We start from the raw sequence: 25,784 nt of genomic DNA on the forward strand, positions 1-25,784 counted from the left end.
TAATAAAGAATACTTTTTGTGAAGGGTTCTGTACAATAAAACACTCTGAACACTCTAGAAACACTACAGTTTATTGGGGCAAATAAGTGGTTGTGAAGAGAGCAGTGTACATAATAAGTGACTGTATGGTAAATAATCACAAGCTACGATCTTTTGCCCACAACCCAACAGCGGATGTGTATTGAGTCGGAACTTTCAGTGAAGAAGCCCAATTGTACAGATTTCTGCATGAGACAACTGGGAGGAAGGATATCCTTTGAAAAAGAAAACTTTAAAAGAACATTCAAGGTTCACAAGTAGGAAGCTCCTCAAATCAAATGATTTATTGCATAACCAAAAGAGCTGACAAGAGCTTTCTCGAATTAGCCTCATATAATTCTCTTCTCTTTTCTTTAAGAAGAATCCTTTGCAGAATGCAAACTATTCAAGACTTCTACATTGGTAATTTTCCGGAATGTAAAACAGTAAACATGTTTGCCCATAGCGTGCATTCTGCCTCCTTTGTGCACGGTTGCTTCTTTTGTCCTTTTTTTGGCATTTTTATTGTCTTGCATTAAGCTACTGCTTGGTACGTGTTGATAACCTATTTGAGATTGCATTTCCCAAGTTTAATGGGACCTTAGCTACTATTTCCATAAAAGTCTATATGATGGCTGGACTGTTGCTTAAAATAACAATATATACCAAAAAACGTACTTGAAGAAAAGTAGAGATATAAGGAATCAAGAACAGGAGGTTGCCTCTAAATGAGAAAGTCTAACACACCTTTATTTACTAAAGTGGGAATGTCGCACTACGGGAAAGGCGCTATATAAATACTAGTAGCTATGTTAAGGGTCAAGCTTTGTAAGCTGGTCTTGCAAAAGAGCAATCTTGCCTGGGTTGGCCCCTCATAATGCAAATTAAAGTCAGGGAACTTTGTCCTTGCAGTATGAGGTTTTAATGCGACATATAGGTCCAACATCAGGCATTGTTTCCAGTCACACATATACCGTATTTGCTCGATTATAAGACGAGCAAATGCTCTGAAAAATACCCCTCGTCTTCTAATCAGACCGGATCCTCTTGCCTCCCCCCCCCATTTAACACCCCCCCCACACACACTTACCGGTGCTTCCTACTGTATTGCCGGGGCAGCGGGTTGACGTCTACGCGATCCGCGTAGACAACGTCCGCTGCAGCCGGAAAAAGGTGTGGCTAGCAGCAGGGGTTGTCTGCGTCCGTCGCGCATACCTTCCCCGACTGTCAGATTACAGAGTTCCCCGCACCGGTGCGGGGAACTCTGATCTCAGACAGCCGGGGAAGGTATGCGCGACGGACGCAGACAAACCCCCGCTGCCAACTCCACCTCAGAGTGGCGTTAAGGGGGCATTTAATAGAGCACTCTGCCTCCTGAAATGCCTTATGCCACTCTTCCCCATAATATGCCTTTTAACCCCCTAAATGCCAGAGTGGCATATAGGGGTATAAGGCATTTCTGGAGGCAGAGTGCTCTATACAATGCCTTTTAACTCCCTTAATGCCACTCTGCCTCCTGGAATGCCTTATACCTCCCTATATGCCACTCTGCCCCATAATATGCATTTTAACCCCCTAAATGCCAGAATGGGATATAGGGGTATAAGGCATTTCTGGAGGCAGAGTGGCACATAGGGGGTCAAAAGGCATACCATGGGGCACAGTGGCATATAGAGGGTTAAAAGGCATATCATGGGCCACAGTGCCATATTGGTGTGGCAAGCCTGGAGGCAGATGTGCGTAACTGGGGGACAGGTTGGAAAATACAAGGAAATAAAACCCCAAAAATTTTTTTTCTCAATCATAGCTTTTATTTAAAAAAATTGTTTACATGAATTAACATTTACTGGTAAAACTTTTTTCCTTTAGGGTCGTCTTATATTCAGGCTTTTTCTTTTTTTTCCTAAGTTAATATTCAGATTTTGGGGGGTCGTCTTATAATCGAGCAAATACGGTACTTGCCAAGTATTGCTGATTGCAATACATGTGTTCAGCCAGGAGGGGGAGTAATCTGAGATACCTGCTGAGGCTAGAAAGACTAGAGTCTCTCCTGTGCTCCAGTGGGTCACATAACCTAAGAGAGGCTTCAAGAGACAATAGGTAGAGGAAAGAATAATGTAAACCTGGGAAAGTTAGTAACATCACCATCTAAGACATGTTGCTGTTTTTGTGGTTAAACGGTTTGTCCCTCGTTATGTGGTCTGCTTGTTTGCGCCTTGGAATTAATACACCCAAGACACTGCAGAACATAACTGATTGTTATCCGACGAAGAATTGCTCCAAAACGAAATTGGCATTTGCAATATTGATGTGGCAAACCTAGGGTGTAAAGCAAATCACACACTGGATCTAATCACCACGCAATTTGCATAATAGATGTATACATAACTTTCACTCTTCAATTTGAAGTTGCTGATTAGAAAGTTTTCTTTAGGGAAATGTTTTTTTATCACATGAATATAAACTGGGGGAGGGTGACATAAAATGGATCTTACCTTTAATTTCCTCCTTGCATTAAATTTCCTCAGCTGTTCTACGGTCTCAGGCAGGTGAATCTTGTATGCATAGCGATCTCTTTCCTATGTTGGAGAAAAGTATCTTTTAAAAACACAGCTAATGGCAGAAAATGAAAAGAGAAATGCATTATGTATTTCAATACGGCTAATTTAACATTATGCAAGGTTGTACAAAGCCTACCCCGTTGAGAAATATACAGTTGTGCTCACATCATTCATGTACTATTCTCTGAATGCATATTGAAATACTAGTATTAGTGTTCAGGAATTTAATAAAAAGAAGCAAAAAAAAGTCAACGACATATGCTCAAGGCAATTGCACCAAATTACCAAACACGTCTTCCAGTGATTAGCTGTTAAAGACAAGTTTAACTGTAAAAATAAAATATTCTCTTTGTTAACTGAAGCCTTTAAACAATTTAATATATTATTCAGGGCCAGTTCCAGGACGGTTCTTAAGGAAGAAGGGTTTGGCTGGCCCTGCATTATGCATATTTAAAGCAACAAGGTAACTTTTCAAGAACTACCATCCAACTAATTACGACCAACCACGACTTTCTTTTAAGAGAAGCCCAGCAGGGTGGGCTCTTCATAATGAATAGTTTAGCCAGCAAGTTGAAATGTTTATCTCACCGCATCTTAGTGTTAAATGAAGAAACCCAAAGGACAGTTTGTGTCTATAAACACGGTGTACGCCACAAACCAATGAAGAACAAGAGGCAGCGCTAACAGTCTGGGGAAATCTAATGATGTTTTTGACTCATTTTGAAGAATTATGTTAATGTGCTTTCAAACACTGGTTTCCAATCTGGTTACCACAAAGGCTAAGGTGGAGGGGGGGTGGGGACACCTTTAACAAAAGGGACACATGATCATAAAATGTGTTTTTTGTAGTAAGACATTGTTTTTTTTTTTTGCCATAATGAATCAAAAACTGTGTGGAGAGAAGGAACATTCTGTTTAGAACTTGTGCATGTTGGCAAGAGATACATTGATTGATTCAAGCGTCCCTACTTTAAACACTGTTTTATGGTCTACAGAGATTTTCTTTTCACTGCAATTAAAAAGATTTTCTTTTAGAAGGGGTACTTTTCTTCAGTTTAAGCTGACCTGTTTTGGGTTATACCTCTTTCAGTAATTAACTCTGTTAGGAAAAATGTATGACGCATTGCTCTCGTAGAGTTTCTCTAAACGAGTAGACTGCCAAGAAGAAGTATTGAAGTCTGATTGGTGCAGCTGCTTCCTAATACAAAAAAAGTCTGTTCTGAACACTGATCCTCTGCCAATGCCGACGGGTAAGGAACAAAAGGGTATAAATATGGAACATGCTACTAAAATTCACCATTAGTATTTTCAATAATGTAAAAAAAGTGTTGAAGGAACAAAATGAAAAATGAACAACACGCATCACAGTAATTATGAAACCACAACAGAGAAATTATACAGATGTCTAACTGCCTAAGTTGTGTTATTTCAAAGATCACTTGATTTGTATGTTTTTTTTTTTTTTAATCAACCAAATATCATGGGATATTTAAAGGCACTATTATTTTGGGTTTATTCACTAAAATAAAGAGCTGTATCGAGACAAATAATATCTAAAGCCATCAACTGGCCACTACTAGAGAGCATTTTCCCCTGTATATAATATACAACACATAGCTAACATTTTCATTTGTAAGCACCATTCAGGGCTCTTCCTAGGACAAATGCGGACGCTGCTCCAGGAATCAAATAAGTTACCAGATAAATAAGAAAAGGTTCTTGGGTTTAATATAAAACGCGAGGAAGATTTACTAAAGGTTCCTGCATTTGTATCACCAAAGAGAGCATTGTTGACCATTAATGTTGAGTTATAACCAAGTCACCTTCAGCCAGGGGTGATTCAATGCTTCATAGACCGTTATTCTTTCTGCAGGGTCCAGCATAAGCATGCGGCGTACCAAGTCCTTAGCACTTTCTGATATATGGCTCCACTGCCGAGGATTCATCTATGAAAACAAGAAACCGTAAAATAGTAAAACTGTGCTTTGGAATTCTTATTTGGGATGCTGTTCTAAGTAAACGCACAAAACTGTAAACATGTACAAAACTATTCAGCTGTATATACATAAGCAAATTAAATACTTCTGCAAACAAAACTGGAAAAAATACACATACACATATATATATATATATATATATATATATAAAAGAGAATGTGATCAGGAGTTATATGCTGAAAGCAGAAGTGAATGATCTAATTATTGTCACAACAAAAATAACACTTCAAGAGAATGGCTGTAATCATTCTGGTTAACTTAGCTTGAGATACAGACCTTGCTTTGACACAGACACACTCATGCTGGAGCAGGAAAAGGCCTCTCCCAATCTGGTGCCACAAAGTTGGGAGCATATAATTGTCTACAGTGTCTTTGCATGTCATAACATTAACATTACCCTTCACTGGAACTAAGGGGCCAAGCCCAGACCCTGGCAAACAGCCCCAGACCATGAGCCCTCCTCTATCCAGTGGTGGATCCAGAGCCACACCTGGGGAGTGGCACTCACACTAAAAACACACATGCTAACACACATACACTCTGCACTCCCAATCACACCAGCACAACTATATATTCAATACTAACACACAGGCACTAACACACAAACATACCCAAGCACTCAAACTAACAAACCCAGACACACAGGTACTAGCATACCCAAAGACACATGTTCACACAATAAAAAAAACCACACACACTACCATACTCAAGCGTACACACTTTCACAATTGCCCCCTTGTCCCTACCCCCAGGATCTGCTAATGCCTCCATCAAACCTTGCAGTAGGCACCATGAATTCCGGTAGGTAGTGTTCCCCTGGCACCAGTCAAACGTACATTTGTCCTTCAGACTTCCAGATAGTGACACGTGAACAAGTTTCTACTGCTACAGAGTCCAGAGGTATTCTTCTTGCAACCCAGATTTGTGAATCAGATTTTCACCTTGGACCCTCTAGTTTTATACTATGACATCGTGATCTAACATTTCTCCTTCTCTGAAATAGTTTCCTCCTGTATTCTGTAAAATGCATTTATGTATTTAAAGGTTTCTATCAATGTGGGTATGTATGGTTTAGTTTTCCGCAGATTATTTTTATACTGCAGAACATTGTTAAGTAGTGCAGTGATTTGTAGTCAAACAAGCCAAAGAATGCCTGCCGAAACTTGGTAAAGTAAAAAAGCGGTAAAACACAGAAAAACAATAAAAAAAAATTAACTGATTATGCTTCAAGTTTACAAGGATTAATTTTTCGATATCCCACACTAAGCAAATCCTTATCACTAAACGGTCGAGGTATAGAGGTCTTGAAAGGACATTGAATCACTAGAATAAACATGCACAGTAAGAAGAAAAAGGTAGAACACAGCAAGTTACTGCCCCACAATTAACAGGGTATGTAAGCGGGCAAAATCATCATTTTAATGAATGTAATCCAGATTAGGTGTAATAACTGCAAATTACTGGATGAAAAGGGCAAGTTATGTTATGTAGCGTGTTTCTTCAATTTTACTTTTATCAGAAATGTTCCCTTAAAGGGACACTTCAGTCATCATACGCACTTGCATATGTCAAGTCCCTTTAAATTTCTGTGATGGGTTGCCAATCATTGGCAAGAATCTACTGCAGGTAAAAGGTTTTTTGTTTTGTTTTGTTTTTAGGGACTGCAAACTGTCCTTGAAAGACACCCTGAATATTTGCCATTAAGACTCGGCAATTATAAAGCCAATGTGGGTTTGGAGACATACGAAAAACTTTAAAAAAAAAGATTTCACGTTATAATACTTTATACGCTTTTTCATGTAAATGAATATTGACGACTAGCTTTGCATTGGTTGCAAAATGCAAACAATAACCATCTGTTTCCCCTTATTTTGAAATACTTCCCGAAGTGCTGAGTACAGGTTCCAAATCAGTGTTACATAATGTCATTTCATATTTTTTTTTTTTACATTGATTCATTAATAGTAAGCCATTATATGTATAGTGTGTTACTGAATTAGGAACAGGTGCATACCAGAAAACCAAAGATAAAAATTGCATAAAGCTGCCTTACAATTTAAAAAATGCATTGTAAAAATATTTACTCTTAACTAAAGCATTTTTTTTAAACGACAACAGCACTTTATTAGAGGAAACAGGTTAAGAAAACGCTTAAACCGAGGTCTGGGTCACGAGTGGGCAGACCCTAATCTATGGCTTAAAACAGTTTTGGAAGTGAGTGGGTCAGAGGGCAGAAACTGACATGTTTCTACATAATTAAACACAATGCAAAGCCCGACATAAGACAATAATTGGCATTTGCCCAAATCCCTGCTAGCAGTTTATTTTTTTTTTTATATTTTTTTTTTTTTTTTTTTTATTGCTTTGCACAAGGGAGAGAAAATATTACAGGTTAGGCTTCATGGTAAGGCAATTTCATTTAATTTGCAGTTCATTCATTGTAAACAACATGTTTCGTTGCAGTATAGTTTAACTTTTGGAACCATTCCCAACACTAAAAAGCCTACTGTTGCTTAAAGAATAAATGTGAATATTTTAGTATGCTACTATATTCCTCTGCAAATATATTAGCAAAGGTACGCCAAAATATTATTTTTATTAACTTAATTGATTTACCCACTAACACGTAGGTGACCCTCCCCTCTTTGGCCCAAAGTAAACCGATGCATATTATGATGGCAGAGAACAAAGCTAACAATAGGTCTCACCATAGACCAGTTCTGGGATATGAAAATTTACCACTACGATGACTATTATGTTTGAGAAACCTTTTTATTGTTTTTTTTTTTTAATTTTTTTTCTCAAGATCGGTCTGCTTTCCTCTAAAGCTAGAAGCCTATTCCCATTGTTCCAGTTTGTCTCCCTATTTTTATAAAGCACTGAGATCTATTTCAACAAAACCTTAAATTAATAACATGGTACATTTGTAACCAATTCCTTAAAATTAACCCTGAATTGACTGTCGTTAATTCTAAATTCCATTTAGCAGTATCAAGGCCTTCTGAATTTACTTAGTGATGTGATCTCAACCATGTCAGACTCACATGTATATTGAACTACCATTTTTTTTTTTTTTTTAAATTTTAATACAATTGTAAGCCGGGATATTCAACACTTTATCCCCAGGCTTACCACAAAACAGAAGAAAAAGAAAGAAAAAAAAAAAAAAAAAAAGGAATCAATCATACCACACACATACCTAATCATATGAGCTCCCATGTATTATTTATTTTTAATTTATGCTACCATGGTTATTTGGATATTTATCAGTCCAGGGCCTCCAAATTGTATTAAATTTATGTATTTTCTGATGTGCTTGAAAATATCCGTGTTCCATTAAACATTGGTATTTTATTTGGTTAAGCACACTCTCTATGTTTATTATTGATGTTTGTAACCATTTTCTTGCTATACTAATTTTCATAGCCAATAAGCACTGAACTACTAAGATTCTTTGATTAAAGGAAATATTAGCTAAATCCAAATGTAAAAGTGCTTTTTCCGGAGATGGACAAATGGTTACTTTAACAAGGTCAGATATTAATTCAAAAATTTCTCGCCATGATTGTGTGATTTTATTACAATCCCACCATATGTGTCTAAATGTGCCTTGAGCTAAATTACATCTCCAACACATGGGAGATGATGACCGATTAATTTTGGCAGTTCTAACAGGAATTAAGTACCAACGGAGCATTACTTTATAATGGAGTTCTGACATATTTAAACAATGGGTAACTCTATTTATTTCCAACAGACTTTTTATCCATTGTGTTTCCTCTATTTGAATACATAAATCTTGTTGCCAAGAGGTCAGAGCTTTAATATGTAATGAGGGCTCAATTTCTTCCACAATCATATAACATTTCTTCAATCCATTCAAGATTATTTCTTGAGAAAACAAATCATTAAATTGTTTACTTAGATTTTCTATATATAAATGCTTAGACAAATAATGCTTAATCCTAAATAAATTATAAAATTCCGTATTAGTAAGATTAAGATCTTCATAGATTTGAGTGAAGTATTTCATATTATTTCCAATTAATATGTCTTTAATTCTGTACTTTCTAAAGTTACCCCACTTCCGAATGTTCAGCTGAGAAATATTCATTTGTAATATTTCTAACGGAGCAAAGGGAATAATTTTATTACGCAGACCTAATTGCGATTTAAGAGAGTACCAATATTCAATTGAGCTCTTAAGAGTAATTGGAAGATATTTAGATATTCTATGAAATTTATCTTGGTGCAGCCATAGTAAGCATTCTAGGCTAGGTAGTCCTGTAAGTTCTTGTTCTATACAGTACCAGGCTTCACTATTGCTATGAGTATATTGAATCTTTAAGGTGTGTAAGAGCGAACTAGCTTGTACATATCTATCCAAAGAAGGTACATTTAAACCTCCTTTTTTTTTTTTATTTGCGTATAAAATTTTCCTAGAAATTCTAGGTTTTTTGTTCGCCCAGATAAAGTTTTCAATATTTTTTTGAAATAATTGTATCCAATATTTTGGAAGTTTAATCGGTATCATTCTAAGCATGTAAAGCCATTTGGGAATAATATAGGATCTAATAATATTTATTCTACCTAACCAGGACACAAATAGTCCCTTCCAGGCTGCAATTTGTTTTAGCAATTCGATTAATTTATTATAATTAATTTCAATAATATTGGATATCTCTAAAGGTATAATAATTCCCAAATAATCTGTTACTCTTTTCCCATGTAAAATCATAATCCGCTTCCAATTTCATTCTAATGCAGTCATTAATGCCAACCATCGCTGCTTGAGATTTTTTCATATTAAGCTTATAATTTGATAGTTTACTGAACTCTGAAATCTCTTCGAGCAGCGCTTTTAAAGACAGTTCAGGATCATATAGAGAGATCAAAACATCATCTGCATATAGGCCGATTTTATTTTCTATGTCCCCTATTTTAATTCCCTTAATATCCACATTGTTTCTGACTCTGGACGCAAAAGATTCTATAGTCAAAACATAAAGAAGAGGTGCCAAGGGGCAACCCTGCCTTGTACCATTATTAATATTAAACCAAACGGAATTAAATCCTTGACCTGATATTTTAGCAGTCGGAGTTGTATATAAAGACATTACAGAATCTATAAATCCTTCTCCTAAACCAAAGGATCGCAATGACTCTTCAAGGAAAATCCAGTTGACTCTGTCAAAAGCTTTTTCAGCGTCCAGGGCCAGAAACACAGTAGGGATCTTATATGAAGATACATATTCCACGAGATCAATTATTTTTCGCGTGTTGTCATTCGATTGTCTACCCTTAATAAACCCCGTTTGATCTTTATGGATTAAATAAGGAGTAATAATTTTTAATCTTTCAGCCAAAATAGCCGAATATATCTTTGTATCTACATTAATTAAAGATATAGGCCTGTAGTTAGCCATATTTGAAGCTTCTTTCCCAGGTTTTAAAATAGGAAGGATCGATGCTTCCAGCATGCCGTTAGGAAAAATCTTATTTTTAATATAATTAAATAGAGTTGTTAAAAAGGGAGATAATAATTTAGAGAATTTTTTATAGAATAGAGCTGTAAAGCCGTCCGGTCCAGGGGCCTTATTCAGTTTCATAGATTTTATTGCGTGTCGGACTTCCTCTTCTATAAAGGGTTTATCTAATTCTTCAGAATGTTCTTTTGATAATTTTGGTAGATTAGATTCTAATAAGTATTTCCTAACATATTCTCTGTCTTGATTCTGATTAGAAATATTATACAAAGCTGAATAAAATTGAGCAAACGCGTTCCCTATATTTTCTAGCAGTTTATTGAATAAATCCTCAGACACTAAGCAGAGAAGGTCTCTTTCTGAAAGTAGGTTCCCTAGCTCCTTTTTATAAGGGTCAGGTGGTCCAATAAGACAGTAGTAACGTATCTTTCATGCCCTTATTGAACCCAGGGCACAAATAATTTATATTAATTAGTAATTAAGATTAATAAACGGAACTTCATCCATTACTAAAGGAAAAAAAAACAAAAAAAACAAAAAAAAAACCTTCAGTACAGAAAACCTGGAAATTCGATAATAGATAGTCCAGAAACATAACATACCAAAATGCTGGAACATACTAGGAGATCAGCACTGCTAAAACTAACAAGCTCTCATGCTATAGTTTGTAATAAAGGTAACAGAACATACACACATGATAAACAGAGCAGTTGATACAGTGCACTATTTTTTCCTCTACCTTAAATACAAGATCCTTCTTTCTATTCTTCTTTCTATTCTGAAAAATGTAACATACTTCGTATCCCATTACAATGGAGTTTTACTATGTTAACACGCTTTCAATAGCCGTAATAATTTTAACAGTCTAGGGGGCACATGCAAGACATTTATGAGTATGTTACGTCTAGTAAATTGTCTTACCTTGTATTTCCCTTTAATGATTCCTTCAAACAACCGCTCCTTTGTGCCATAGAAAGGTAAACAGCCACTTAACAGGATGAAAAGGATCACTCCACATCCCCAGACATCTACTGGCTTCCCATAGGGCTCTCGCTTTACCACCTCTGGAGCCATAAAGTGCGGCGTTCCTACGCGACCTGAAAAAGGGAAAAATAAAATATTTGTGTAGCTTTATGTCCACCTCTTCATTACGTTAACTAGTGCATGGTTCACAGGGGTTACGTCAGGGTGGGGGGGGTCTGCTCATAAAAAAACCTTACTATAGCACTTTATTAATTTAATAACTTAACTCATAAACCAGAAGGCTTTATATCATATCGTATATATCAGGCAAAACCCTTTATTAATGGACGTGATTTGTTTTTGTGTTCCGGAAAAGGGGTTGTATAATGTGTATTACATTAACAGTTACTCTCTTAATTTAGAGTATAAAGTATCAATATGACCAGAGAAAATGTTAAATATATATTCATTAAAAGAAAAACCACAATATATTCAATATACAATATAAATCATAATTAATGTACTTTTTCACACTTTCTTACTTACAACATCACACCTATTTTAACTGTGTTCTCAAAGGGAGGGTCGCTACGTGAAATTTCCAAACTTGATATTAAACGATACTAATATATTAAACAAATATTAATGCTTATTCAACAAGGTTACGTAAAAGCCTCAAAATCTAACTAATAAGAGCTTTGGATGAGAAGTTCTGCAAATGTTCTGGCTTATAAAGATAGGAAGCCATCTGAAGGACTGCAAAATGCATGCAATACGCAGAATAACTCAAAGACTAAGATTGTTTTACATAGAACATTTCACTTTCATTCTGACATATTTATTTATAATAAAAAACATACTATTTGAACAGTTTATGACCTGCAGAAAATGCTGCAAATGATTGTCGTCTATATTGTGGACTAATGTTCTGAACTACATATAAAGAGCTGAACTAAATGTCTGCTCCAGTTCAACCTTTCCCATTTTAGTCATGCAGACAATAGAGTGCCATTTTATATATTCTAAAAAGCACTCCGTCGTTATTTTGTCTCTGAAAGGTGAGCTGAATTCATCACGTACTTTAAATATTATATTATAGAATTATATATATATAATCTGCTTGCATAAAAAGTATTTCAGGAGAAACTACATTGGATATGATTAGGCTGACAAATTTAAAAAACAAAAAAAAACAAAAAACATTTGTCAAAGACATCTAGCAAGGAAAGCATTACCTTACATTACCTGTCTTGGGCAATTGGCACAAAAGAATGTATTTTTTTTTTTTTTTTTTTTTTACAACTTTCTCCATCTGTCTACCTCTGCCAGCCTTCATTTCTAGTCTCTCTAGTCTATTCTTCTAAGCCCTATCTTGCCGCAATATGAAATAAAAACTCACCACCGGTGAAAAACTATTTTACGCCTAGTGTGTAGGAAATCAGAATCCCACATGAAACTTATAGAGCCTGAGGCCCTTTAGACCTCACTCTTGTCATGTTTCTAAAGAATCCCATCTCTACTCCTCTTTGCAATCAAATCATTGTTCTAGAACCATAATCTGCTATTAAGTTGCTCAACAAGTCTAACATTTTACATGCTGCAAGCAGATTTTCCAAGTTCACACATATGGATGACAACCCTTAACTTTAGGCTATGATATTACGACTGCCTCCACCATTTAAAAAGACAAAAACATCCTCTTAACAAACTTGACAATGGATGACCGCATCTAATAAAAGGAGGTGACATGAACGTGCAGCTACAGACACCTACAGGCATCCACTTTAGTTGAGTCTGTAAGCCTCCTTCGATAAAAGGTCCTTGTAAGAAAAAGTAACTGTAAAATGTTCCAGATTAACTTATTTTTAAAGGGCTACATATGTCAAGCTGCAGTCAGATATTTTAAGTACATATAAAACAATAGCGCAACTTACCTCCAGCTACTAACCCCGATTCTCCTAACTGTATTGCGACCCCAAAACCTCCAAGCTTGACTGGCGCAGAGTTCTCTTTTGAAGCTAGGAGCACACAGTGTGGCTGAAAAATGAACGCAACAGAATGATTCTGCTGGCACAAACCAAATCATTATATGTTGCTAAAACATGTTTAAAAACTTATTAAAGGGACACTCTAGCTATAATATGTACTTTAAAGCATTACGATAGCTGCCATGCATTTGCCCTTTGCCCCTACCCCCAGAAGCTGCTGCACGTGACATGGGATCACCAAACATATCTCTCTGCATGTGATGAACTCGGCTCTGGCGCGGGGCAGAACATTGCGGGGGTCTGCTCAGGCCTCTTGTACATGTGTATGGACGGCATTTTAGCAAAATGCATATTTCAGTACTCTGTGCACTTTAATATGTATTCTCACTTAGGGGTTTCAGGGAAATTAAACTGTCCCTTTAAATTAAGGGACTTCACTTAGTTTTCAGATGAGATCTAGGTCATCAAGAGTAAAACCCAGCTTAGATTATGCCAGGCAACCTATTAGTGTGGCGGATGTCTTTTCTTATTATGCAATTTTTTTGTCCTGAAAAAATATAATATGCACAAAAGGGGACAAATGGAACCATTGCTCGCCCATATGCTATTTGAATTTTTATGTGGATCAATAACTTTTTTTTCAAAAAGGATTTAGGTAAAAACAGATGGGGGCAGAGAGGAGCAGTAAACACATTATGTTTCATCATAATTGTATAAAATATTTCAAAAGATTTAGTCTAGATCTGCCTTCATCAATGTCAGATCAGCAAACTGGTAGAAAATGTTTTTGTTAGTAATGAGGTTCCTTCGTCCCTTTAATGAACCTATGTGTTCGTACTCGGCTATATACGGTAATTAAAGTATGTTCAGTGATTCCCTTTCACGTAATCCCTGTAGACAGCAGTTTCTACTAAACAAAAAGAAAAGGAAGTTCTCACCACAACATTAGAACTTTTAGATAAGTATGTCACTTAACGGAGACATGCAAATAAAGTAAGGTAAGTCAAAAACTATTTTTTTTCCTCGATACAGAATAAGAACAATATAGAGATGTATGTTTAAAACATGCTTTGTTCGGGAAAGGGATAAAAAAATATTTAGACCAGTTTATTAATATTCTAGTTATTGTAGAGTTCAGCTGAGGCTAAACCAAAGCTAAAATTTCTTTAAAGAACCAGTATATTTCAAAGCTCAGCTTGCTTGCTCTGAAGTAAAATTGACTTTTGAAGTAGGGGGACATAAAAATGGGGGGGGGGGAGGGGAGACTGCACAGAATAAGTTACAGACCCACTTCTGCTCATCTTTCAAGCTCTTAGAGCATCTGCATATACCAGAAACACTATACAAGATTCCTGATGCATTCAAAGACTCTAGCTGATTTAATTATTATCTCCGAGGGGGAGTTTGGATTTCACCTCTCACAGCAGTGCGGCAAGTAAGCCATCACCATCGACTGTATTTATGGTTTATTATGCAACAAAAAGAAAATTGAGAAAACCGCTAGTTTAATGAAGAATTCTCATGCGCTTGAGGAATTTTAATAAAAAAAATGTAAAGTATCATTAGAGTTCGCTGTTTTTACAGTCCTTTGCAAATATTTCTGTATTCTTAGTTTCCTGCCATTAAGGCATACTATACATTTTAGCCTATTCATAGCAGATTCTGCAAAACAAAAAAAATGGTTATTCAGTTTTTATTTATATTTTTTATGAAAGCTTGGAACAAGGAAAATAAATTAGATTTAATAAAATCTTAAAATCCTAAACTTGGATTACTCTCATGAAGAACTGTAAATGTAATCAGCACAGCTTGTGCTTTTACAATGTTTTCGAAGGATAAGATATGAAGAACTATGGGAATCTAAATTGTGGGGGGTTTTTTTGTTGTTTTTTTTTAAACCTCAATTGGAACATAACCCGTGCGGATTTTTTTGCCTCTTTGCCAACTACAGCCATCAACTTACAATGCCTTTCCATTGCTTCAAAGAAGTAGATTTTATACAAATGAGCATAAAACGCCCTTGCTTCGCTCAATCGATCACTGGAGCCAACTGGAGAAAGTACTTTTCACATACACAGTCCTGACCAGGAGGTACATTTAGCTTTTTACAAAGCACCCCAAGTTCACGAGTATCACTCATCTGCTCATCTCTTCGAAAGAAAAAAGTAGCCTACCTAAAAGGAGAACATGGTGCCTTATTGTTTGAGAAGGTACCAGGAAGGTGCTAGAAATGTTTTCTTCATTGGGAAAATACACTTTGCACTTAAGGATTGTGGATTCCCTGAATTGTGGGCTGGAAATCAAATTTTATCCAGAATAAAATATTGTGATTTACATAATCACAAAAGCAAGGACTCCTCTTGTCTGTGCCCTGCCAACTTTCAAGCATATTGGCTGCAAGTTAGCTGTGAGTGTGTGGGTTTTGCATAATATTACAGTGATATTTTTATACTGAATGAACAAGATGTTACTATTCTAAATCAAACTGGCAACTGTGAAGTTCATTCCATTCCTCCCATTCCCATTCATGAATGAGCATTATTGGTTAACACTGCTTTTCTCCTTGCTAGAGGCCAAGTTACTTCATTATAAAAGCACTACAAGCCATTTGGTCACCTAAAAAAGGGAAGTCTAGCACTATTAATGAAATAACAGAACATATTAGGTTTCTAATCGAAAACTCAGTTTAAGTGAAATACATTTTGTGGACTGCAGAACATAGTTTATGTACCGTTTCAGCACAGTCTACTAGATGGTCCACAACAAGACAATCTTTAAAGTACAAGTTGGAAAAAAATACCACCCTTCACCTGGGCTTTAACATGCAACAGCAAGCACTTGACTAATGACAACAGAATGGAGAAGAAAAAAAAAATCCCTTGCAAATGCATGTAGGGATTCATTGGAACGATGAAATCAACAGACCCAAGAAGGGTTGACATTAAAACAATGATTAACTTGGCATGTGTGCACCTCATAACCAAAACATTTACACATTAAATACACCAGGGTTATGAGTTCAACATTGAAACTTCCCAACTTTGCTGAAGGGGCAACCCCATGGACCATCTCTTATGGCCAAGCCTACCCTCCAGTTTTCTTTGTTAAAAAAAAAAAAAAAAAAAGTGGGGTGCAATTGCAACTTGTAAACAAACTGTAGAACTTAATTGTTTTGAGGCAAATGGCCCAAAGTGCCACAAAATGTTTTTGTTATACCACATCTCCATTTGCCTCTTTCAAAATAGGAAGCAACGATATACATCGCTTACTTCTCCATTTCAAGAAAGTCATTTTTCAACAGTTTGCTATTATATCAACCAATCATTCTTCATGAAAAGAGCTAGAGTACATGAAACACATTAGCCATGGTATGCACTTTGAATATGATAACTGAGCATCCCCTTTAAATTTTAATTTGGTCTACCCTCCAAATGCATGGAAAGATTCTCTTATATGTAATTTCTTTTACGCACAAAGCATCCCAACAAACTGGGGGTGTAAAGGGGTACATTGCACCACAGTGTCTCCTAAAATAAGGCATTTTATAAAAAAAATCTTACATGGGTCATATGGGCATCCATCTTATGTAACACCCCGTCTCTGCCTATCTTCCACAGGGTTAGCACCCTATTTGGGTGTTGTGCATGAAAATAGCAGTGTGCAGTAACAACAAGAATCTTCTGGGAAGGCCAACAGCTCAGGGCATACGTTTTATATAAAATGTAACTTTTGTTCTCAATATGTCAAAAAAAGTGCTCCAAATAATGTTACTGTCAAGTTTAGATTTCTCAAAACATCCTAGTTACCCTTGAAAGTGCTCTCCAGTCCTCAAAGCACCTCTGCCGTAATTATAAAAATAGCAATAACTTCATTAGCATGTGGATTGGTAGTAAAACAACGGATCTAAATCTTGTTTACAATACCCTTATTTTTTCGGGGTGGTTATAGCTACACTAGGATTATACACACAAGGTTTAGATTCCCATTTACACGACCTGTGGGTTTCTGCTTTATACATTTAAACTGTTGGTGGTAATATTTCACACGAAGAATAACATATCACAACGGAGTTGTGTTCCCATTCACGCCAAAGGTGTTCAGTGCAGTGTTCCTCATCAAACCACATATTTATGTCATGCTGGAACAGGAAAAGGCCTTCCCTAAACTGGTTGGAAGCATACAATTGTCTTAAATGTCATGGCTTCACTAGAACTAAGGGGCCCAAACCCTGCAAAACCATGTCAGACGATTATCCCTCCTCATGCAAACTTTACAGTAGGCAATAGGCAATATGGTGGTATTCTTCTGGAAACGCAGATTCATTCATCAGACCTCCAGAGAGCGAGGAGGGATTCATTCAGAACACATGTCCAGAGGCAGCGTGCTTTACACCGCTCCAGTTGATGCCTGGCAGTGCGCATAGTGATTTTCTGCTATACTGCCACTCCGTTATGGAATCCCATTTAATGAAGCTCCTGACTCTCGGTGCTTGTGTTGAAGCTGCTTTCAGATGCAGTTTGGAGAGATGAGTAATGCTAGAGAGGACAGAAGATTTTGTATGCACTACATGCTTTGGCACTCAGCAGTCCTGCTCTACGAGTATGTGGTCTATTGCTTTGTAATAGCATTTACAGTGGACTGTGGAAGATCTAACGGAGCAGAAACTTCACAAACTGACTTGATGCAAAGGTAGAATCCTACGATAGGGCCATGTCTAAAGTTACTGAGCTCTACGGTATGAACCATCTACTGCCAATGTTTGTCTATGGAGATGGCTGCCTATGTACTTGATTTTATACACCTGTTCGCAATGGGTCTAATGCGAGGGATTCTGGGTAGGTGTGGGCAAATTGGAACAAATTTTATAAAATGGATATATATAGGCAAAAAAAAGGTTATCATTAATCTAATGTGCACATGCCTACCCAGAATCCCTTGCAGTGGTGGCACCACTACAAGATTTCTGTGGGAACAAGTCTCTGGTCTTATCTGGTGGTTGGAGATTACTGTATAATAATGTCTCTACTACCCCTTTAAAGAAAAGGGTTGAACAATACACTGTTAGTGTTAATGTAAAGCAACATAGTTCTTAGATGATGAACCAGTTAAAGCAATTACAGGATATATTATATACACATACATATGCATTTTATTAACATATGAATGTTTTATATTTCTCTTTAGAATGAGGCTGTAACAGTCCTTTAAATACTACAGTGAAAGGACAACGAAGCTCCACAGGGAAACATGTAAGCTTGGTTATACGCTACACGAAGTGAGCAGAGAAAACTTGGGGCAATTACTTAAAAAATATTTCCTAATTTCTCATTAGTAGCAAAAACAAAATGTAGTCAGTGTTTTTGTCTTCAGATATATCTGTGGTTGTTAAAGGAGCACTTCCCTGCAGTTAAAAAAACAAGTCTCTTAACTCTTTCCCAGGCACTTCAACTTAAAGTAAAAGCATTCATATGTACACCTTTTGCACACGCTCAGTTGTCAACCTTAGTAGTAATAATAACACGCCATTTGCGTGTACGCTATGTGAACACTGGTTTGCTAGTCTGCTGCTACTCCTAATGTGAACAACAAAAGTGTTACTGAGCAAGCACAAGTTGTACATCCTAATGCTTCAGTAGGGACAACTAAAGCAGAAACGAGCCAGAAATCTCATTTTCTAGCACCAATAACTTCATGCAAAATGGACAGAAGGTATGTTATAAATAAATGCTAGTCTGTTCCTATAAGAGATAAACTTTGTTTTGCTATTCAGTGTGTATTTTAATAGTGTTTGTACAACATATACATGTACCACGCTGGAACCTCACACAATTTATCTTCTTTTGCAGGTGATGCAAGCATGGGTCCCTCCTCTGCTCCTTATTCCCATTTGTCTGCACACACAAACTTTCTAATGGATAATTTTACCGCCGTTACGGAATTCTTCAGTACAGGTACATCTAACATCTCGGAATGCTCAGCAGATGAGAGATCATTAGACGTGGCCTTAGCAGTATTATATGGAATTGTTTTTACCATTGGGCTGACGGGTAACATTTTAGCCTTGTATGTTTTCCTGTGCATCCACAGCAAAAGAAATTCCATCCAAGTGTACCTCCTCAACACAGCCATAGCAGATCTGTTAATGATTTTCTGCCTTCCCTTTCGGATAGCGTATCATCTTTTACGCAAGTGGAATTTGGGTGTAGTTTTCTGCAAAGTCATCGGTAACTTGTTTTACATGAACATGTACATGAGCATCGTCCTTCTGGGCCTAATAAGCATAGATCGTTATGTTAAAGTAAAAAAGTCCCTGCGGCGCCACAAAGCGCCTAACAGAAAATGCAGCATTCGGATTTGCTGCTGTTTGTGGGCCGTAGCAACTGTTGCCGTCATATTTCTCATTGTTAATCAGTCAACGAAAGAAAACACAAACGGGAACCTGTGCTTTTACTACACGGACAAAAAGGATGTAGTTTGGCAAGCAGTGTTCAACTACCTAGTTGTACTGATCTTCTGGCTTGTTTTCCTTTCACTGATTTTGTCTTATGTAAAAATTGCAAAGAACCTTTTCAGAATATCCAGGGAAAGATCTCATCTCCCAAGTGCTGGAAAATATATTGGCACAGCGCAGAAATCCTTTTTTGTGCTTTTCATCTTCACTGTATGCTTTGTGCCTTACCATACGTTTAGAATTTTCTATATTACGTCTCAGCTGCAGAATACTTCCTGCTATTGGACTGACGTCATTCACAAAACCAATGAGATAATGCTGGTCTTGTCTGCTCTGAATAGTTGTCTAGATCCAATCATGTATTTCCTACTCTCTCGAAGCATCCGGAAAACTGTATTTCAGCTGATCTGCAGAGTTGGAGGAGACTCCGGGAGGAGCGAGAGCAATACTTCAGATATGCATCCGGGACATACTTTGAATGAAAATGTTTGTGTGCCAACTCCCAGCAGTCACTCCCACAGCACAATTGGCTCCAAGCTTAGCAAAAACAAGGGTTTTGAATAAAGGAAGCCGATAATTGTACTTGCCCTGCTCCATAATCAACTGTAAAAGTAATGGCAAACAGAATATAGTGGATTATAGTTGAACTGTCAAAAAAAAGAAAAAACCCAAAAAACCATGAAGTTGTTATTCTGGAAAGACGGCAAAATGCTTACATCGTACTACATCAACTTTTTGCATACTAGAAAGGCACGTGATTTTTACTTAGTGATTTGTATCACAGGACAACATCTTAATAGATGATACGATAAGCCTAACTTTAAGATTAACTGATAAAAATGATTTTTCAAAAGGGTATTCTTAATGCTTTATTTTTATAATTCCAAGTTACTGTCGAACGAGCAGGAAGTGTCCACTTTATCTAGTAAAAAAATTATACACAAAATCAAGTGCAATAAGAAACTTGTTCTGTTCAAGACAAACACGAGTTTAATATTAATTGCATTCAATATTGTCAGTGTTAGTTTTAAGGGTAGTAATGAATAAGATCCATTTAAGAAGTTGCTCTTTCAACTTTAGATGGTTTCCGAGGACAAAAATAAACTGGGGGAAAATCCTTCAATTGGAGGGGATGTCCTTTGAAAACATTTTGTCACCCCTATGATAGCAAAAAGCTTTATTTATCTGACTATATACATACACTACATAGACTGACCTAAAAAGTGGGTTTACTTGAATATAAAACACATGCAAATGATCCAGAAGAGAAGGGATAGAAAAAAAAATTGCCCCGTAATCTCAGTAACCACACTGTATTGTAGTACCATATGCTCCAATGCCCACATACTAATGAAAAGGGTTGGGTTGGAATATTATAGCCTACATCCTCCTCTTTCTACCTTCTTGAGATTTTTTTTTTTTAATGTGAAAAATAATTGTAAAGCCTCTGCACCGCGACCATGTTCTTCAGTGGGTTCCTACATTCTGCAGATGAGATAAAGTCCCTTCCATTTGCTGCTCTTGGTACCATTACATAAGGTATGGTGGGTAAAGGTGATGGAAAACCCTTCCACTTGGTACCAAAGCCTTAGTAGCAGGCTGGGGTTTCAGGGACACAGAAGAGCTATTGGGTTTTATTCTGAAACAATTTGCTAAAGTGAATGTCCATGCCTGTGCATGAATTAAGGAGTCAACTGATTTTAAGAGCCAGGCCCGGAAAATCAAGTTGCTTGTTTTTTTGAGGTTTCACAGCTGCCAGCACACTTTACTGTCAAGTTAACATATCTTTTGGAGAAGAACTAATACAGTAACACCTCCACCTACTGTCTGGAGTGCTATTTACACATATTATAAAATACATACCACGTGCTATAGTTCCTCAACAGAATTACGGTAATAATGCCAATTCTGAACACAGAAACTGCAGATTTTCACATACACGCAAACATACATGATGTGGGTTAGAATAGAAATGTATTGCTCACACATTAAGTTTGGCGAAACAAGTTGAGAGTTGAAATATAAAAAGTTGTTAAAATATGTAAAATTCGATGTTATTAGTCAAAAAGATGTGGCATAAAGTTTGTCTGGTGCTGTGAGCTCACATCCTGTTTCGCTAGTACTGGCTTCTTCAGAGGTGTGAATGAGTAGTTGCAACATACAATAACCAAGGGTAGGGTGGTAGCCCTTCATGTGAAAGATAGCATACAATCTAACCTAACACAAGTCAGTTGGGTTATATTAAAATTTGGTACTTGCACAGCAACTCATGTAGGTGTAATTTATAGACCCCTGGGCAGTAGAAGAGTTAGATAATCTACTAATTGTGGAAACTGCTAAAGTGACTTTGAGGGGGGAAGTTAGTGCAGGAGTGCAGATATTCTAAATTCCCTACTGGGATTATCTCATATATATATATATATATATATATATATATATATTTTCTGTAGATACCATTATGTGAGTCATATCACCTAACCTAACAGAATAATAATGATAGACTATGCTTAAAATTGAAGAAAAAAAAAATGACTTATTTGAAAAACATTTTACTCTCCTACAAAAGCTCATGAAATAAGCTGCTAAATAGATTCTAATATCTGTACCGAGTTTAGAAATACCCATTTTTTTTTTGCAAGTTATAGGGCAACAAGTACAAGTAGCGTATTGATATTTAAAAAAAAAAAAAAAAAAGAATTTACAGCTCCTGGTATGTGTCACATAGAAGACAAACTTCTACCGGAGTTTGCATTTGGCAGTGGCTGCGTGACGACAGAGTTGTAGTCAGTAGAGTATATTCAGAACAAGGCCTTGTTACAAATGTGGTAGCCCAGAGATCAGTACTTGGACACATTCTCTTTATTTTTACTACTGATATTGCAGAAGGTCTTGATATAAGGTATATTTTTTTTGCTGATGACACTGCAGGGTTGATGTTCCTGGAGGGATAAGCCAAATGATTTAGGTACAATAGAAAAATGGTCAGAGCTTCGGCAACTGATGTGTAATGTGGATAAGTGCAAGATAATGTTCCTAGGACATTAATGAACCCAAGGACAGAGTATAGAATATTTGATACAGTCCTAATCTAAACATCCAAGGACAGAGATTTGGGGGCAATTATTTCAGGAGGATGCAATAGAGCAACAGAAAATGCTGGCAGAATGCTTGGTTGTATAGGGAGAGGTATTAGCAGTAGAAAGAGTACTGAGGTCTCAGAGCACTGGTGAGACCTCACTTGGAGTATTGCATACAGTACTGGAGACTGTATCTCCAGGATATAGATAGGGCAACTACTAAATTGGTTCAGGGATTGCAGGATAAAACATACCAGAAAGGTTAAATAATATTTACATTTATAGCTTGGAAGAAAGATGAGACAGGTGATATGACAAACATTTAAAATACTTAACGGGAATCAGCATCAGAAAGGAAGTGGGTTCATTCAAAAGAAGAAATACTACCACAACAAGAGGACCTGCAAATGTTTAAAAGTAGTATCAAAAAATATTACTTAACCGAGAGGCTAGTGAATGTATGGAATAGCACAAGTGGACATTAATACAGTGATGGAGAATAAGCATGCATGGGATAGGCATGAGGATTTCCTAGATATTATATAAGGTGCCGAGTGGTTCTTATCTGTTGATGCTTTCCATATTGCTCAGACCACAACTTTTTACTCCTTTAAGAGCGCATCTCTGGTTTTTGTGCTTTGTGTATTACATTTTCAGCAACTTAGCTTTACCACAAGGAAGTTTTGCTTTACCGAGAGGGAGATAAATGGAACAGCCTCCCAGTAGAAGTGAGTATATAGCGAGGAATTTGAAATTTAGGTATAAAGCTATCCTGTATTCGATATAAGACAAAGGACTGATTAAGGTGCGACTCTACATTGGGGAAAATGGACACACTCTTATCTGTCAGTTCTAAGATTTTATTTGCATTCATTAAGCTTGAAAGAAAAAAATATACTCGCGTATATCAGAGAGAAACAGCAGCATCAGCATAATGCCCCCAGTGCACATTAAGCCCTCGAAGTGGATGTGGCTATGACACAGAGCTAACAGTTACTATCTTCGGTTTTATGAAATGTTGCTAGGGTAATACACAAATGTCATATTGCAAATAACCATTTCCTCTCCAAATAGTAGCTTTTACGCTGGAGGTTGATTGGTATTTGGTATGCTGATTAAACGTCACTACCTTTTTTATATATAGATATATATAAACAGGCAGGCTCTAGTGAAAATATATGCTTTAAGTTAAATAGGAAGTTCATGTATAACACTCAGACACTTACAACTCTACCACTATACTTGAGAAGACAAACCGGTAACAGGTAATGACATACACTTACTGCCTACTTTGTTCAGTTCTCTCTAATTTCTGGTATAGGGATTATATTATATATATATATATATATATATATATATATATATATATATATATATATATATATATATATATATATATATATATATAATATAACTGTGTGTATGGGTAATAATGGACTGCTCTTGCTTCTATCCAGCCAAAATATTGCATAGTTCTAATTTTGCATATTATAACCTATTCAGGCAGAAGCCTAATTGCCATTTGTATGGCACCTGTGTTACCTTAGCACAATCTACTACACAAACACCCTAAACCCGTAATACATTGACTGTTTTAAACAAAACAGAATGTCTCAGTCTTAATCACCTAGCCAGACACTGTGACAAGTTTAAGTCTATGGAAGAATGGACTTCAGTGGCATTGCAATAAAGAATCCGCTCATAGTGTGGTGATTGTACAGAGAAAGAGACCCAATATACATCACACAACAATAATGTTATCTGCAGATAAAAAGTTTATTGAAACAAAATGAGACAACTAGGTTTTTGTCAATGTTAAGCTACATTACTGTATTCTACGCTAAAGAAGTTTTTTTTTTTTTAGTTTTTTTTTTTTCTTTCCATGTGACTTTAAACTATGTAGTACACTGGGTCAAGTTGCCTTTCTTTGTAGAACTTATTACTAAACCTATCTTCCCATAAAAAGACAACATGTTTTAGCTAAAAGAAAGCTGGACAGGTTCGCATGATTAGCCGGCATACATATAATCATATGCATAAAAAGGCAGCTGCATTGCTAATCACTTTCATGCACCAGTAACTTTTTCATGGTACTGTCCCTTTTAATGCTTGCCTACTGCAAGAACTGCAATAACTGTTTGTGCTTGAGAAGGCTACGTTATACACTATGCCTGCGCATACAATGCATGCATTGCCAATAAGCATGGTGTACTTAATCATAACTTATTTTTAGGCAGCCGATTGAAGTCATGTGGAACAACTCATCATGTATCAAATCGAGTAGGATTTCTACTGTTGGCATTCCCATTCTCTACTCTTTGATGTTTGTGCCCGGCTTGTGTGGAAACCTATTAACTCTTTGGATATTTGTCAGGTATATAAACAAAAAGACCTCAACACACATCTATTTGATCAACCTGGCAATTTCGAACGTGATGGTGTCTATGGGCATGCCCTTTCAGGTTGCCTATTACACAAATGCAAACCACTGGCCTTTCCATTCTACAAAATGTACGGTGGTGATCAACGCTTCCAACATTTTAACCCACAGCAGTATGGGTGTAAGCATTACTATTTTCTGCTGGATTGCCGTCAGCCGTTATGCCATGCTACTGAGAAACGAGAGAAGGATGCAGAATTCTGCTCGGATATTTGGGAAGATCATTGTTGGGCAGCTTTTAAAAACATTTCGCAACCCTAGATTTGCCAAGTATCTGTGCATTTGCGTGTGGATTGTTGTATTGTGCCCAAATATTTTGTTTTCCTCTAGCACACAGTATGATGGTCCACACAATTTGTGCTTCAATGAAGACGTTGAAATTGGAAATTCATATACTATAATAGGCACATTAGTGGAATCTGCTTGCTATTTTGTATTTACTACTATAGTGTTACTGTTTTACTACTTCTTCATTAAGCACATAAAGGATCTACAGGCCAATAGCAGCATCTGCAAAAAATACCTAATTCACAGCATAGTACAAAGAAATATTATTGTAATAATAGTTTTGTTAGTGGTTTGCTTTGCCCCTTATTACTTCTCTAGAATCCTCCTCTATGCATTTCAGGGGAACTCCAGGCTACAGAGCAGTTTAGTGGAAATAAAATGCATTTTACTTTGCCTTGCCGAACTCAGAAGTTGCACTGACCCAATTGTGTATTTGTGCCTAGATGAGGTCTTCAAGAGAAACGTTCACAGGATTTTTTGCAAGGCTTCCGAAGACACTGACTCAACAGCAGCCA

General features: G+C 36.7%; 2 protein-coding genes across 6 annotated transcripts in view; one reads left to right on the plus strand and one right to left on the minus strand.

Moving 5' to 3' along the window:
- LOC149278375 (peripheral plasma membrane protein CASK-like) overlaps positions 1-25,784 on the minus strand; it is a 140,850-nt gene that overhangs the window by 68,869 nt on the left and 46,197 nt on the right. For all 5 annotated transcript variants that reach the window (XM_089502052.1, XM_089502050.1, XM_089502051.1 and 2 more), the window contains exons 6-9: positions 12,960-13,062; positions 10,984-11,159; positions 4,403-4,525; positions 2,514-2,597 (exon numbers count right to left, since the gene is read on the minus strand). In XM_089502052.1, the coding sequence (XP_089358178.1) occupies positions 2,514-2,597; positions 4,403-4,525; positions 10,984-11,159; positions 12,960-13,062 (486 nt within the window). The remainder of the gene's footprint in view (positions 1-2,513; positions 2,598-4,402; positions 4,526-10,983; positions 11,160-12,959; positions 13,063-25,784) is intronic.
- On the plus strand, positions 18,871-20,028 carry LOC149278376 (putative G protein-coupled receptor 34). Its single transcript, XM_089502068.1, has one exon. It carries the CDS (start codon positions 18,871-18,873, stop codon positions 20,026-20,028), a length of 1,158 nt encoding a protein of 385 aa, XP_089358194.1.

This window comes from Sceloporus occidentalis, unplaced genomic scaffold (genome assembly GCF_023333645.1).
Source record: "Sceloporus occidentalis isolate IW3139 unplaced genomic scaffold, rSceOcc1.0.p SCAF_192, whole genome shotgun sequence".
Taxonomy (NCBI): domain Eukaryota; kingdom Metazoa; phylum Chordata; class Lepidosauria; order Squamata; family Phrynosomatidae; genus Sceloporus; species Sceloporus occidentalis.

Coding starts and splice junctions, on each gene's coding strand:
- LOC149278376 (XM_089502068.1), top strand. CDS start 18,871: ATGGGTCCCTCCTCTGCTCCTTATTCCCATTTGTCTGCACACACAAAC.